This window comes from Theobroma cacao, chromosome 2 (genome assembly GCF_000208745.1).
Source record: "Theobroma cacao cultivar B97-61/B2 chromosome 2, Criollo_cocoa_genome_V2, whole genome shotgun sequence".
NCBI lineage: Eukaryota > Viridiplantae > Streptophyta > Magnoliopsida > Malvales > Malvaceae > Theobroma > Theobroma cacao.
The window spans coordinates 8,416,632-8,432,043 of record NC_030851.1 but is presented as its reverse complement, the minus strand read 5'-3'; the positions used below and the strand labels follow the sequence as shown (position 1 = coordinate 8,432,043).

The window sequence follows — 15,412 nt, the reverse complement described above, 5'->3', positions numbered from 1 at the left end:
TCATTCCACGTAACAAACGTATTTAGACCTAGTCATAGCATTTACACATTTAAAATTTTAAGATTATGAATGAAACTGAGATGTTAATAAAAAGCAGTGGACTATCGGTGAATTCAATAATTAACAAATATTCACATGCATATCATTAGTAGTATATCACGGATAAATTTAAAAATAAATAGCATGTATAACAAGATGCAAAACATTGTCTCCATGGAGGCCCAACCAATTTTTATTCTATGGAAAGAGAATGAAATTTATAACAAGAATAAAAACAATGCAATGAAACAGGAAACTGCACGTGGTGGCCGTATTTGACAAGACATAGGATGGTTTCTGTGTATGTGCACCACATTTCCTTTCAAGTGGGATGCCACAAAGACCGGGATTGCCTACATAACTGTCATTCGCAAACGTATCAAACTGTTTTCCTTGTGGTATCGCGCCTGATAGGTTGTTCAAAGAAACGTCGAAAAACGAAAGGAATGAAAGAGCAGTTAATTCTTGGGATAATTCACCAAAGAGCTTGTTATGGGAAAGATCCAACGCTTCCAGCGCTTCTAAGTTTCCCAGGGATGCCGGTATTTGACCCGTGAGAAGATTATGGGACATATTCAACACTATGATTGCTTTCAGTTGTGTAATTTGGAGGGGAATTGAACCAGTCAATCTATTGCAGGACAAATCTAAACAGGTCATAATATAAAGATGGTATGATATCATTTCAGCACCCCTCTGATCCACCGCTGTCCAAGAAGTGATGTTGTCAATGCATTCGGGAATGTTACCAGAAAGATAGTTGTTAGAAAGGTCTAATAAACTCAAACGTCTCATTCGGCACAGTTGCTGCGGTATTTGCCCTTGCAAACGGTTCCCTCTAAGAATGAGTACTCTTAATTGAGGGAATGCGGACGATTGTGAGAAACTCCTCGACAGGCTATCTTGGAAGTTCCCGGTGAAGTCATTCCTGCCAAGATCTAGTACCATAAGCTTGGGCAAACTTGAATTTTTGAGAAGTGCGTCTCCTCCCAAGTTGTTGTTGCTCAAACACAAATACTCAAGGGAACTCATATTACTTGTCATAAGGTAGGGAATCTCTCCACGTAATTTGTTGCCTGATAACTTCAGAACGAGAAATCGTTTGAATCTACCGAAGGATGGGGGTATGCCACCTCTGAAGACATTTAAGGATGCGTCTAGGACAAGCAACTCTGGAAAAATCACGTTGATATCTTCAGGTAATGGCCCGTAGAAGCTATTGTTGGAGATGTCTAGCGAAGTAAGCTGTGAACTCAAGTTCCGAAAGGTCTTAGGGAATGGCCCACTCACACTGTTGCCTCCAATCCGTAATTCTGAAATGGTATTCTTCATCAGCCAAGAAGGAAATTTCTCTATGATTAAATTGTCCGATAGATCTAGGAACTCCAGCTGGTTCTGTGTGGAGAGGAAGCTGGGGATATTTCGTAGGTTACAACCAGCTAAATTCAGCACAGTTATGTTGAGAGATGGGAACCAAGTCGGGGACTCTGTTTCCAGTTTCAAGTGGGCATTGTCTGAAATGTCAAGCTGACGGAGCCTTGACAAATTGGCAAAAATGGAAAACGAAACCCTGCCTTTGAATTGATTTCTAGAGATTGTAAGTGTCTCAATATTTGTTAGGTTGTGGACTAGAAAGGAAGGAAAGGAACCACTGAATTGATTGTCAGAGAGGTCTAGACATTTGAGTGAAGTCATATTACTCAACCATGTAAAAATGTTATCTTGGAGATGGTTATCATACAGGATTAGTTCCGTTAAGGTCAGGCTATCACAGAAGCATTCTGAAATATGACCTAGTAACCTGTTTTTGGACAAATCTAAGGAATAAAGAGAAGGCAATGCCCCCTTCCCCCAGCAGAGATACGAAGCGTTTTCTATTAAGTTGTCATGCAGATTCAGCTTTTGAAGGTGCTTGAGTTTTTGAAGCTCTGCAAAGTGCAGACCATAAAATTAGTACATACATATTGAGAAAGTTCCAATTATAAGTCATAGAGTGAAGTATCAGTGTTTACCATCAAGTGAAGTGAATCCCTTGATACGATTCCCTGGCAGTTCAAGTTCTTTCAAGCCCTTAAACTGCGCAAATAGGGTAGCATTTGGATACCAATTTTCAAGCAAGCTTTGATCCCTTTGGTAGTGAAAGAAGATGCGTCTGATACGAGCGGTGGATGCATCGCATTCAACACCCTCCCACTGGCAACAATCTTCTCCGTACCAGCTTGAGAAAGCAGTTCCCTCTGGGCTGTTTATTGAAGCTTTAATTTGTAGGAGAGCATCCTTTTCTTCCATCATGCAACCTCGGCAATTAAGGACTATACACAGAAGCAAGAGTAATAAGAAGCACCTATAGACGACAGTGATCTCCATGATGAGAATGAAATTGTTGAACATCCTAAGCAGGCACAATCTCTCTTTGAATTTTAATAAACAGACTTGCTCTTTCTTCTCGCCAACTAAAGTTTCTCGTGTTTATGAAGTCAATTGCGCTAGCTATTTGCTCTAACACTGAACTTCTGGCTGTCTGTGTCAGATGGAGATGGTCAAGAGAGGAAAGTGAAGAAAACGGAAACAAGAAGTTAGAAAAATATGTCCCTTTGAACCAGAAGAAGAACGCGTTTTTCCATCCAATCAACACTGAAAATTGGTCTACTGCAAAATAGGAGGTAATTGCTGGACCTGTGAGTTCGACTTGGGATATTAACAATTCCACGTAAATTTATTACAACCAAAGGGACAACAGCAAAGAAATTCACTTGACTAAGGGAAATTTCCCGTGCATTTTGTCAGATTGTATCATAATCAGAAGGGTCAATAGCAAAGGTTTAACTTTTGACTTGGGAAGTTTTTCTCGGAAGTGATCTACGACAGCTGTTATTGGAGTATGAAAGTAGGACTAGAAATTTTGTCTTGATTTGAGAAAGGAGTAGAAGTTTTAGTTCCTGGACTGTTGTTTGAACAATTAGGGTGCTTTCCAAATTTCTTTAGTCACAAGTTTTCCATAGAGCTAGGCACATTCAATAAGGTTCCGTATGCGTAATAATACAGAGTTGGAACTTCCTAAAAGAGAAAACAAGTTACTGATTTTTGTTGTTAGAATAATTTGGCATGTCAATATGAACAATTTCTCACCTGATAGTGGCATTTTGTTTTTGTTTATGACGATGATAATCTGTTGCAACCTTGGATGCAGCCTAGGTTGTTTGGATGAGGAGAAGAGGGCTCTTCAGGACATAAGAGAATCTATGGGCTATGCATGTGAATATTTTTATCCAGACAGACACTCCGTTGACTGTTGCAGGTGGGATGGGGTTCATTGTAGCCCCACAAGCTCTCATGTGATCAGAATTTTCTTTTACCATGAGAAGCAAGATGACGATCAATGGTTTCCAGATATGAGTTTGTTTTCTCAACTCAAGCAATTGCAGGAATTGCATCTCGAAGGGAATCATATTGGTGGACTGACAAATCCCGAAGGTGAGGTTTTCAGTCCTGCTTTAGTTTAAGTCTTTGCTGCCGTTGAATTAATAGCTATTTATGATAATTTCTTAAGACTATCTTGGCTTGTCATGCAGCAATCTGTGAACTCGTTTACTTAGAATCGCTGGATCTTTCAGATAACTCAATTGAAGATGTTGTGCCAACCTGTTGGGGCAATATGCCATCACTCAGAGCTCTGAAATTGTCAAAGAACCGATTTCAGGGAAACCTTACCTCCTTTCTTGCTAATCTATCAAATATTGAGTTAATTGGCGTTTCCCATAACCCATTTGAAGGCCTGCTGCCATTTTCCATTTTTGCAAATTTTACGAAACTTAGTCATCTAGATCTTTCGTACAATTACCAATTAGAAGTTGAAACTGAAACTACAATTTGGCATCCTTCTTTCCAAGTGCAACATTTGTTTTTGGCAGGATGCAACCTCAATCGTCAGAGTGGTCACATAATTCCTAGATTCCTTTCTACCCAACATAAGTTGCAAAACCTAGATTTATCCAGCAACTTACTGGTTGGAAACTTCCCCACTTGGATGCTTCATAATGTTTCTTCTGTATTAAGCCTGAGAGGCAATTCCTTCGTTGGTCAATTTCCTCTAGGCCGCCAAAATAAATCTACACTTACTAGCCTAGATATCTCTGACAATCATTTGGATGGGCACCTGCCTACAAATATCATTCTAGTCCTCCCTGAGCTGTATAAATTCAATGCATCCTCCAATCAATTTTCTGGTAATATTCTCCCTTCTTTAGGTGAGCTGAAAAATCTACAAAGCTTGGACTTGTCTAACAATCTCCTCTCCGGAGTAGTCCCAGTTGGTCTGACCCAGAATTCCCCATTATGGTACTTGAATCTGTCAAACAATAGTTTGCATGGCGAGCCGCTTCCAGAAAATTGCGGTATGCCGAAACTGACATGGTTGCTGCTTCACAATAATCTCTTTGTGGGGAATATGCCAGCTTGCTTGTCAAACTGTTCGTCTTTGAAGCTGATAGATGTACGACATAACCAACTGTCAGGGACCATCTCAAATCTACCAGTTTTCATGCAATTAGGAGCACTTCTTCTAGGAGCAAATCAGTTCAGAGGACATCTTCCCAAGCAATTATGCCAAATGCAAATGTTGCAGTTCTTAGATTTCTCAAAAAATAAATTTTCAGGGAATATTCCTTCTTGCCTCAATAACAATTCAGTCTGGAGAAAGAAGTTCCAAGCAAACTCATGGGTTCCAATTGATTTCACCACCAAGGGGAATTCATATTCGTACCAAGGTATCCCCCTTACTCTCATGACTGGGATTGATTTTTCAGTTAATGAATTGGCTGGCGCCATTCCATACGAGATTGGTGAATTATCAGAACTGCACTCTTTGAACCTGTCACAAAACCTATTAACAGGTCATATTCCAACATCCTTCAAAAATCTCACCAATTTGGAGAGTCTGGATCTCTCCCACAACAACCTAACAGGACAGATACCTCCTGAAATTGTCCAGATCAATACTCTCTCAACTTTTTCTGTTGCCTTCAACAACCTCTCAGGAAGGATCCCATTTAATGAACAACTTTCAACATTCTCTGAAAGTAGCTTCCAAGGCAACCAAAAACTCTGCGGAGATCAATTACTAAGAAAATGCTCAGGAAATGACAACGAAGATGACGGAGGAAAAGAAAATCCAAATGAAAGAGCAGAGGACAGCGTCCTGGATAATCACTTGTTGTTCTATTCACTAGTGTTTATATCATATGCTGTCGGATTCTGGAGTGTCATTGCACCACTTTGCATCAGTTCAAACTGGCGAAGAAAATACTTTGCCACAGTAGACGGATGGATTGAATATCTTTCTGACAAGTTATGATCCTTACTTTGCACCAAATGTTGTTCCAAATTACAGTATCTGGAACTCCTCAATAATGAAATACATTTCTTTTTTGTATATCTGATATCTTGATTAAAATTTACCCTGGCCATCACTCTGCCTAGAACCACAGCGATTATGGTTAGCTTTGGAGTTTGAATGGTTTTTTCAGAAGACTCAGATTGAGCAGGGATCTCTATTCTTTCTTCTCCTTATTGGAGACTGATTTTGTTCTGATCTTTCTATTCTTTTACCATTCACATTAAAGATGAACAAGGAATGAAAAGTTAACTACAGGTTTCGGTGCTGGCTGAGTAAAAATTGTATACAAATCAATAATTATAAACTTTTTATTTAGCTATGAAATTTTGTCATTATGCAAATGAACTTCACATCCATTTTATATACTATAAATCAATGAAAGTTTCCTCCTGTTCAGTGTAACTTTCTCACCTATTCCTAATAGTTTCTATTACCTCCACCACTGCAGATCCGATCAAATACCATGTAATTCCTGCTAAAATAACCTGTAGCCAAGAGCTATTAACCATTGTTAGTGCCAAAGAACCGCCTATATGTTCTGTTATTTCACCAACCACTCTGTCTCCAACTTGTTGCCGAACTATAACAGCAGCAATTATTGCGGCCACCATTGGAATTCCCCATTCGACCGGGTTTCTCTTCCTCCTATCTTTATAAAATATTTTGTCGTCTGTTTCCTTCCTCTCATTAGTTTGCAAAGGCTTTGATGAAACTTTAGAGCTAGAGCTGTTATGAATTGAAGCTGGAAGAGCTTGTCTTGATGGCATCCAATACTCATCGTGATGCAAATAACTTGATGGGATACGAGTTCCAACGGTTCTTGAACTCTCTCTTGCTTGTTTTCTAGCAGCAGCAGCATCGCGGAGCTTGTTAATGTTTGGTGCTGATGACTTTGGAGGAACATGTGTCAAGCTAAGTTGAGATTCTGCTACTGGTGTTCCTGCATTGGGTGACTGCCAGTACCACCAGTTTGAAATTGATTTGATCGCATGAATTGCTGACATCCTTGCTTCTCTACGGAGGTCTGCCTCCTGAAATTCACTTGCAGAGTTACTTGTGGCATTTGACAGCAAAATCGATTCAAAAAGATTCATTACTTTAAGAGATAGTATCTATTTAGGCCCATACCTTGGATTCTTTGGTAGCAGCTTTGTCTATGGCATCAACAAATCTCGTTTGAAATTTCTTCACATCAACAAATATGTTTGAAACACGTGCTCCCACGGTGTTGCCTACACCAACTCTAACATTGCCTCGCGGTTGCTTGGACATTAAAAATTCCAGCGCTGCGAGGTCCGACCTCTCCACAATGCTGTTGTTTAATTAGTTCAGAGAAACAACAACGAAAACTGAAAACTGCATTTGAAAAAGCTTTAACAGAAAAGAGAATTAATGAACAAATACATGTTAATCCATATCAATCCCATGAGGTAACAATAGTGCCACTTTCATTGTCAATTATCTTTCTTATAAGTACTAAAACTTAGAATAACTGCAAAATTTTGGAGGCAGAGTAAATAGATAAATTCATATTCTAAAAGCAAGATCCTTACGAAATGCAATCAACAGGGCAAGCTTCTATCGCCTCCAGGATTTTGTGTTCAGAATCAGCCCATTGAGCCACAACTCGTGCTCTTCCATATAGAGATTCAATAGCAAACGTCTTTTCCGCAAACAAGGCACATTTTAAGCAACCAACGCACTTGACTTCATCTACAAACACTGCTCGTTGCTCACTTTCTGATCCACGCCACACTGAATATAAAGGTTTCCCTGTATAGCCCCTCAGCTCTGCCATCTTTGCTTGTTCCTGCACTTCACATCGATCCCCAATCAATTATTTATCAAGAAAACTATGTCGCATTAAAATAGGCAAGATGTGAAGAAAAAGCCGCAAATTAAGTAATTAACCTTGTCATAAGCCAAACGTGAACCTGGATCAGATAAAACTGAATAAGCTTCATTAAGAATGATGGCCATGTCATGCCCTGCTGGCCCAGCAATGTCAGGGTGGCAGCGCTTTTGTAAAGCGCGATAAGCTGTTTTAATCTGTGAATGATTTGAGGAACTATCGATGCCTAGAAGATCATAAAGATCAAAATCCATGATGGAAGAAGATGGCGAAGCTGAAGCTTTGCATGTAAAGGAGTGATGATATATTGGCAACTTCTTAGAAGTTGAGGTGCTGAAAGTGTAAGGTTTTGGGGTTGAGCTTTTGGTTATGATTGAAGTTGCAGGTGTGTATAAAGGGAGGCATGTTGCAGTCATTTTTCTTTTTGTTTTCCTCTCCAAAGAAGAAGGATAAGAGAGAAAGATGAAGATTGTATCCGAAAAAGAGAAGATATTTGTGCGCAGAGGTAGAGAGGATAAGATATTTTTGGTCTGAAATGTCAACGTTAGAAGTTTCAAAATCTCCAATGTTGTTGGGACTTCTAAAAGTGCAAGGGATCCTCTTCGGTTGCCAGTTTAACACTCCACCTCGACCCGCTTCGAATTGGACCCACCCTCGCCAACGAATGGCAAAATTGATCACCTGGACCCGGTGGGTCTGATCTTTCGTTTGGAACAATAAGGATCAAGATGGGTTGATTAGGCTTTCTTCAAAGAAAAAAACAAATAAACGGAGACTGGACATTGGAGTACTACTAATTAGAAGTACTTCCAAAGTTCTGGTTTATCAATTAAAGGAAACCGCAGCATGGCTGGATAAACTATTGTTCAGTGCGTTATGGGGATTAAGATTTAAGATATAATTGGAAAAGAGACATTTAGCAGTTTTTCTAAGCATTTTGCTCAGAACAGAAAATACTTGTCTTCCAACACTGAGATCAATGCTATCATTCAATTGCATATCCAAAAACTGGATGAGGGAAAATGTTTTGAGCAAAAATTCTGGATAAAAACTTTGATTTTCTCCCTCCATTTTTGCAACAAAGTTGTCGATGCACTTCTCGTGTTCGACGGCATATAAATTAATAAAAAACACACTTGATTTTGCATAAAGAGAAAACAAGAGAGGTGAAACAAAGGCATCGAATTATATGTACTGGTTTTGAGAAGTTTAAAGGGCTTTTCCTATTGTTTTGAAAGATAGCTGGAGGAGGCTTTGTAGCTCAGGGTAGGGGAAGGAACTATGAAGGCACTGTTACTGCCTTGGTCATGGTTACTAATTGTATGGTTGCTGCCATGGGTGGTCTCCTCTTTGGTTAGAACCTTGGAAAATCGGGTTTGGATCATTTCGTTGGTTATACCATCATTTTCTTTTAATACCTATTCAGGATTTGAATTGAAACTTTGGTAATCTTTGCATGAGGGGTGACCTCGGTTGAACAACTCTTGCATACAAAACAATGAATGATAAAACCAGATATGAAAGCGAGTATTGCATATTTGATGGGCAGCTACTGACCCTGTTCACCTCTTCCCTCTACCTTGCTGCTTTGGTAGCTTTCTTCTTTGTTTCAATGGTAACTAGTCTTTTTGGACGGAAAGCTTCCATGTGCTTTGGAGTCCTTGCTTTCCTTGTTGGCTCAATTCTCAATGGTATCGCCATGAATACTGAACTCCTAATCATAGGCCGCTTGCTGCTTGGTGTGGATGTTGGATTTGCTAATCAGGTAAATATTTGCTCGTCTTTCCACTAGATCATTTCTCCCAAAATATTCAAATATGACTTGTTTATTTATCCATTGGCAGTCTGTTCCTGTTTATTTATCGGAAATGCCAGCTAAGATTAGAGGAGCCACTCAACATGGGTTTCCAAATGGCCATTACAGCAGCATCTCTAGCAGCAGTACTCATTAATTGCGGCACAGCAAAGATGGAGGGTGGATGGGGATGGAGACTTTCTTTAGCCCTTGCAGCCATTCCTGCAATAATGACGACCATTGTATCTCTTTTCTTACCAGATACTCCCAATTCCATTCTCGAGAGAGGTCACACTGAGAAAGCAAAAGAAATGCTAAAAAAAATCCGTGGCATAGAAAATGTTGACAGGGAATTCCAACACCTCGTTGATGCCAGTGAAGCCGCAAAGAAGGTGCAACAGCCATGGAGGAACATCAACCTTGGCATGCTTCCCACATGAAGTTTGGACTCTTCTTTTTCTTGGCTGGCTTTGTGGTTATAATGACTATCTTCTTTAAACTCTTCTTGCCCGAGACAAACAATGTCCCAATTGAACAGATGAACACAATGTGGAAGGCACATCAGTTTTGGGGAAAATATATCCCGGATGATGCGGTAAGCGATTTGATCATTTGTATGGAAAAAGCCTTGTATCGATCAATCACTGATATACACTACAGACACATTGTTATCTTGATTAAATATAAGAATTTGTTACATTGAAAAATCATATAATAGAAAGATATAGAGGCTTGATTTGCTGAACTGATTGAAGATGTTGTGATCTGCTGTGGTTGAACTGCAGTTGACTTTGGTTTCTGATTTGAATTACTCTGCTAAACTTGCTCTGACTTGGTCTGCTGAATTTGCTGCATATTCTTTACATGATCTGCTAATCATGTTCTGATTTGATAGGCTGTGTCTGCTGCTGTGCTTCTGTTAAGTCTGGTCAGTTGCTGAGCTTCTGTTAAAGCTTGGTCTGGTGCTAAGCCTGCTGCTGAGCTTGTTGCGTACCCTGCAGCGCTCATTGGCAGTAGCAACTGCAACAGCAACAGGCCGATCATCAATGTGTCATACAACCATAGCAGAGATAATCAAAATTGAATTGTAATGCAAAAGCAGGAGAACCAAAAATAACAGTTACTTAGTTTTTCATTTTAGCATGTTCAAAATCATGTTTAATTGTCAGGTTTATCTGCTCCCCTCTTTACTTTCCTAATAATAAGTAAAGTTCAAGAAGAAACAAAAGAAAAAAAAAATAAAAAAACTCTTTTAGAAGCATTCAATTGGCATAACCCTATTTATATACCTTGATTGATGCACAAAAATTGCTAGAAAAAAAAAAGGGAGTATCATAGTCATAGGCTCATAGAGATAGTGCATGTGTAGATAATATTTAAAATTTTGAACTCATTTGATAGGAAAGAAAATAAGAGAAGAGAATGATAAATTATCCATATGTAGATATTTTCAAATACGAATTCCTCTACAAAGAAGAATATTCAATCTACTAATATTAGCTGTTTACTTTTAAAATTTATTATTGACTATTTTCATTCTTTTTTTTTTGTATGTCCATCCCTAATGATTTGGGAAGAAAAAAGATTATTCTTTATTTAATTTTTATTTTTTGATCAAAAAAAGTTTATTTCCCCTTGGATATTTAATAGGACCAAGTGGATACTAATAGCTTTCGGGTCATAGCTCAATTTAGACCCAAAACACGGCCCATGAAAGTCCATTACCAAAAATTAAAAAAAAAAGTATGGAAAAATAATTACAGAGCAAAAATGGGAAGAGAAAGCTGACCAAAATAGAGAGAGGGCTCTTGTACGCAATATTTTGGTCCGGCATTCGTATTTTGCTTTTTGCAGCGAAAGAGGCAAGGGAGATCCAATACTGAATCAGCAGCAGCGGCAATGGCTAGACAAGCCTCACGACTCATCAAATCCTTGTCTTCCAAGATTTCTCCTCGCAACCCTCAAATATCCCCACTCAGTCCCTTCTCCTCCACTTCCTCTTCCTCTTCCTCTTCTTCTTTGACTCTATCACGGTCTTTTTCGGCGGCTCCAGCGCCTCAACCTGCGGTGTTCGTGGACAAGAATACTCGCGTCATTTGCCAAGGCATCACTGGAAAGAATGGAACTTTCCACACCGAGCAAGCCATTGAATACGGCACTAAGATGGTACTTTATATTCCTATTAAACTTTTACCTTATTTAATTTTCATGGATTTTTCGTTACTGTTTTCTTTTTTTAATTTTCTGAATCTGTTATTGGGTCTCTTGTGTAGTTTTCTTTACTACAATACTTGATGGGGAATTGTGAAAATGCAGGAAAAAAAAGACCTTTACATGATTTTTTATATATGTCAGAGACCTGGGTTTCTGTTAGTTTTGTAATATATTATGTGAATTCTGAAATGATAAGGTTACAATTATTTCCTTCTGTCTGTATGAATTTTGGAGATGATCCGATGTTGCTTGTTAATTATAGTTATCTTTTTCAGTCCTTAATTTTGTCGCATTTCTTGTTTGATAGGTTGGTGGAGTTACACCAAAGAAGGGTGGCACAGAGCATTTAGGACTTCCTGTTTTCAACACAGTTGCCGAAGCAAAGGCTGAAACCAAGGCCAATGCTTCTGTCATTTATGTGCCTCCCCCTTTTGCTGCGGCTGCTATCATGGAGGCTATGGAAGCTGAATTGGATCTTGTTGTGTGCATCACGGAAGGAATTCCTCAACATGACATGGTAAATGAATTGAAGGCAACTTAGAAGGAAAGCTGTTTGTTTAATTGTGTGTATAAATTTATAATTCTGCTTCCTTGTCTCTGGAAATGGATTTGTATTGTTTTTTTGGTCATTTTAGAAGTGATTTCAGTCATCTTATTTCCATTAGGTGCACTTCCAAGAGAATGTTGGCAGTATGCACCCGTGACCCAAATTACAGTTTATATCCTCCTTCCATGTTGTGATTGAAATTAATTTTATTGATCTTTTTGAGATTAAGGCTGTTATCTTTGTACTGCAGGTCCGTGTGAAGGCGGCCCTTAATCAGCAATCAAAAACCAGGCTGATTGGTCCAAACTGCCCTGGTATCATTAAACCTGGGGAATGCAAGATTGGAATTATGCCTGGATATATTCACAAACCAGGTCGCGTAGGAATTGTTTCTCGATCGGGCACTTTAACATATGAAGCAGTAAGACACTTCTTTTGTTGGATATTATATTGTCTGTTTCCTTCCTTACTTTCATACTTTCATATATGTTTAATAGTTTCCTTGTTAGTATCTATATGCCTGATGATACATCTTCACATGCTTGTTTTCTAATCCCCTTCTGACTCCTATCATTATCTAGGCATTTTGCTATTGTGAACCTTTATCTTTCTGCCTAACAGAATATGTAGGCATTTCAATAGCAGCCACCGCATGTAGTTCTTTCACTATTTTTAAATCTCATAGTTTGAACTATAATTTTACAAGATGGGGCTTTGTTCTTCTGGCATAGGTTGGCACCAACTACATGTCTCTCTATTTTTTTTGGTCTATGTACCGTTCACATGACCCTTTCTGTTTAATATATCTATATTACAGAAAACTTGGAGTGGGTTCTCATATTTAAAATTTTCTATTTCGTAAAGAATATGTGTCAAAAAAGAAAGTTTAGAAGTGATCAATTTGATTTGATGAAAGTAGTTGAGAAGTATAAATAGAATTGGCTCTCTTAATATGAGTTGGATCTGAATTTAATCTGTCCCAATAGTCAGTAAATGTATACATAGGCTGATAGCTATCGAATTTGAATTATCGTAGAACTCAAGAAACTCATATAAAGCAGTTTCTTACAATAAAATAACACCATTTTGGCATATGCTGATGGCATGATTTACTCTCTTTTAGTAAGTTGTCAATAAAAATATTTGTCATTTTATCTCGTAGGTTTTCCAAACAACTGCAGTTGGTCTGGGGCAATCAACCTGTGTAGGAATTGGTGGGGATCCTTTTAATGGAACCAACTTCGTTGATTGTGTGACAAAATTCCTTGACGATCCTCAAACAGAAGGTAATGTTTTTCTGATTTAGATCATAAGTGGGAGTTTCTCTTGGACTACTTTTATTATCAGTATATTGTGACTATTATTAATTCTACTGTAGTTATTAAATTAAATGGTCTTTGTTACTATGTGGCTGTATCTTGTCCATTATGGGTTTGGCATCTTGTATGTTTATCTAAACCATAGCTAGTTCTCTATTGTTTTTTTTTTTTTGGTCTTTTGCACTTCCTCTTTTAAGTTGAAGTATATGGTGAAAGTTAATGATGTAAAGATTTTCTTTAAACTGATTATAAATAGGAATGCATACCATCTAATTATTTCAATTGCATTCAGGTATCGTTATAATTGGTGAGATAGGGGGCACTGCAGAAGAAGATGCTGCTGCACTAATAAAGGTAATATTAATACTTTAGCATGAAGTAACCGAGGACTCCTTGTTCCAGAATTTGATCTAAGTACTTACTAGTTACTGCTTGTACGTAGGTTGGGAAAAAAAAGTAAACTTTTCATGCAGATTCTCACTTGATTTAGTAAGATTGCATTTACTTTGCAGAGTTGGTTAATAATTTATAGTTAATAGCACTTGTGCAACTAACAAATTTGGCTTCTCTCATTCTCCTCAATTGGGATAAAATTGAAGCGTAAGATAGCCAGTTATCTTCTATGTAAATGTAATATCTGCTGAATTATATTTTAGCTCATAATTGTCTTGGAAATAGTCCTATTTTGCATAAATGATGACATCTAAACTTTTTAATAGGATTTAGGATTCATGTTTTCTACAGTCTAGTTCTCTTAAAGAAAATCATGTTAAGCATTGATTTTAATCCTACCTTCTTAGCCAAAAGTAAATTACCTTCAGGTAAAGGAAATATAAACGAAGAAATATCTAGTTGGAAGAGAATACAAATATCTAGAGCAATTATAACCCTTGTATGGTGCACGTATATGCTTAAGGTCTGCAACATGGTGGGGATCTGGTATCTGTTTAATTAGTAAAATTTTATTTATTTCTTGACTGTAACTTATGGCAATATTATACCTTGGACTGCATCTTACACTTTTGTTTGAAACCTGCCTTAGTGTTATGTATCTGATTGGATTTCTCACACATAATTTGATTCAGTGATGACTGTATAACTCTGTGATATGTGGATCCACAGATGAATATATGTTTGTGCTCATATATGCGTGTATGATGAATACATTATTTAGCCCCTCTATCCTTATGGTCCTATGTGTTCGTTCTTCTCTGAATATTTGCTAAATTGGTTTTGCTCCATCCTGCTTTAGTTAATTTTTACTTCCATAGATTTAATGGGCATGTTTGCAAATTTATATGCTTGCTTCATAGAGCAATATCGTAATTGGTAACATTCAACCTTGTTCATTACATTTCTACTGCACTTGTATAAAACTACAAATTGCTGGAGAATATCTTTGTTTCTCAGTAGAGAATTTAACATCTGGTTTTGTTTAATAAATGAAACAGGAAAGTGGCACTAAAAAGCCTATTGTAGCCTTCATTGCTGGACTTACTGCTCCTCCAGGACGGCGTATGGGTCACGCTGGAGGTACAAAATTGCTTCCATGTTTTGCTTATTAGATTTATGATTGCATTTACAACTACTTGTATGCTCACTTGCATAAGCTAAAATAAGGTAATTCAAAGACCTTTTTATACTGGAAAAAGGAGAATGTTCTACCCATAATAATAAAGGTATCATGTTTTGAGAATTTAGAAAAAAGGTAAATTGTTGTCTTTGTTCTTAATGTCTGTATGTATCAAAATTAAGAGGATACGCAATTGAAATTGTCAATTTGTGATGCTCCTTGTTTTTGTACAAACAGCTATAGTATCTGGGGGAAAGGGCACGGCGCAGGACAAAATCAAGACACTAAGGGAGGCTGGAGTGACGGTTGTTGAATCACCTGCAAAGATTGGTGTAGCAATGCTTAATGTCTTCAAGGAAAGAGGTCTCGTGAATTAGTTTTTTCTTTCCAAAGAGAAGAGAAAATTCCTGAATTAGTTTCAGGTGGACTTGTCTTACACAATATTTTCATTGTTTTGTCCAAAATTGAGGGAAAATGTTTTACCCTCATTGAATGTGCCATTGTTTCGAAAACCAGTTTTGGCATAAAAAGAAGAGCTAAACTTTGATAGTTGCTGGGAAGTTTGAGGGGGAAATATTCATTTCATCCGTTCCTTTCCTCTGTCTGGTTAACTCTTTTCATATTCTGAATAGGAAGTGGGGTGAAGTTGTTCACAAAGTAGAACACTCGCCCGGCAAT

The 15,412-nt window shown here is 37.9% G+C and overlaps 4 protein-coding genes and 1 pseudogene across 4 annotated transcripts; 3 read left to right on the top strand and 2 right to left on the bottom strand.

The window, feature by feature from the left end:
- On the bottom strand, window positions 238-2,328 carry LOC18608489 (LRR receptor-like serine/threonine-protein kinase GSO2). The gene is made up of 2 exons (XM_007043212.2): window positions 2,052-2,328; window positions 238-1,967 (listed from the first exon to the last, which is right to left on the bottom strand). Exons 1-2 carry the CDS (start codon window positions 2,326-2,328, stop codon window positions 238-240), a joined length of 2,007 nt encoding a protein of 668 aa, XP_007043274.2.
- Window positions 3,201-5,392, top strand: LOC18608488 (LRR receptor-like serine/threonine-protein kinase GSO1). Its single transcript, XM_018114877.1, has 2 exons — window positions 3,201-3,513; window positions 3,612-5,392. Exons 1-2 carry the CDS (start codon window positions 3,201-3,203, stop codon window positions 5,390-5,392), a joined length of 2,094 nt encoding a protein of 697 aa, XP_017970366.1.
- On the bottom strand, window positions 5,729-7,825 carry LOC18608487. The gene is made up of 4 exons (XM_007043210.2): window positions 7,346-7,825; window positions 6,988-7,244; window positions 6,563-6,746; window positions 5,729-6,465 (listed from the first exon to the last, which is right to left on the bottom strand). The coding sequence occupies exons 1-4, from the start codon at window positions 7,700-7,702 to the stop codon at window positions 5,842-5,844; spliced, it is 1,422 nt and encodes a 473-aa protein (XP_007043272.2). The 5' UTR covers window positions 7,703-7,825; the 3' UTR covers window positions 5,729-5,841.
- LOC18608486 lies at window positions 7,822-9,719 on the top strand (annotated as a pseudogene).
- Window positions 10,842-15,354, top strand: LOC18608485 (probable succinyl-CoA ligase [ADP-forming] subunit alpha, mitochondrial). The gene is made up of 7 exons (XM_018115798.1): window positions 10,842-11,247; window positions 11,603-11,812; window positions 12,093-12,263; window positions 13,005-13,128; window positions 13,454-13,515; window positions 14,613-14,694; window positions 14,972-15,354. Exons 1-7 carry the CDS (start codon window positions 10,981-10,983, stop codon window positions 15,109-15,111), a joined length of 1,056 nt encoding a protein of 351 aa, XP_017971287.1. The 5' UTR covers window positions 10,842-10,980; the 3' UTR covers window positions 15,112-15,354.

Excerpts from the sequence above, each read along its gene's own strand:
- LOC18608487 (XM_007043210.2), bottom strand. The coding sequence starts at position 7,702 with ATGACTGCAACATGCCTCCCTTTATACACACCTGCAACTTCAATCATA. Across the intron at positions 7,245-7,345 it reads CACGTTTGGCTTATGACAAG|GAACAAGCAAAGATGGCAGA; the intron begins GTTAATTACTTA and ends TGTGAAGTGCAG. Across the intron at positions 6,747-6,987 it reads TGCCCTGTTGATTGCATTTC|CATTGTGGAGAGGTCGGACC; the intron begins GTAAGGATCTTG and ends ATTAAACAACAG.
- LOC18608485 (XM_018115798.1), top strand. The coding sequence starts at position 10,981 with ATGGCTAGACAAGCCTCACGACTCATCAAATCCTTGTCTTCCAAGATT. Across the intron at positions 13,129-13,453 it reads TGACGATCCTCAAACAGAAG|GTATCGTTATAATTGGTGAG; the intron begins GTAATGTTTTTC and ends AATTGCATTCAG. Across the intron at positions 14,695-14,971 it reads GCGTATGGGTCACGCTGGAG|CTATAGTATCTGGGGGAAAG; the intron begins GTACAAAATTGC and ends TTGTACAAACAG.
- LOC18608488 (XM_018114877.1), top strand. The coding sequence starts at position 3,201 with ATGATAATCTGTTGCAACCTTGGATGCAGCCTAGGTTGTTTGGATGAG. Across the intron at positions 3,514-3,611 it reads TGGACTGACAAATCCCGAAG|CAATCTGTGAACTCGTTTAC; the intron begins GTGAGGTTTTCA and ends CTTGTCATGCAG.
- LOC18608489 (XM_007043212.2), bottom strand. The coding sequence starts at position 2,328 with ATGGAAGAAAAGGATGCTCTCCTACAAATTAAAGCTTCAATAAACAGC. Across the intron at positions 1,968-2,051 it reads GGGATTCACTTCACTTGATG|AGCTTCAAAAACTCAAGCAC; the intron begins GTAAACACTGAT and ends TGCACTTTGCAG.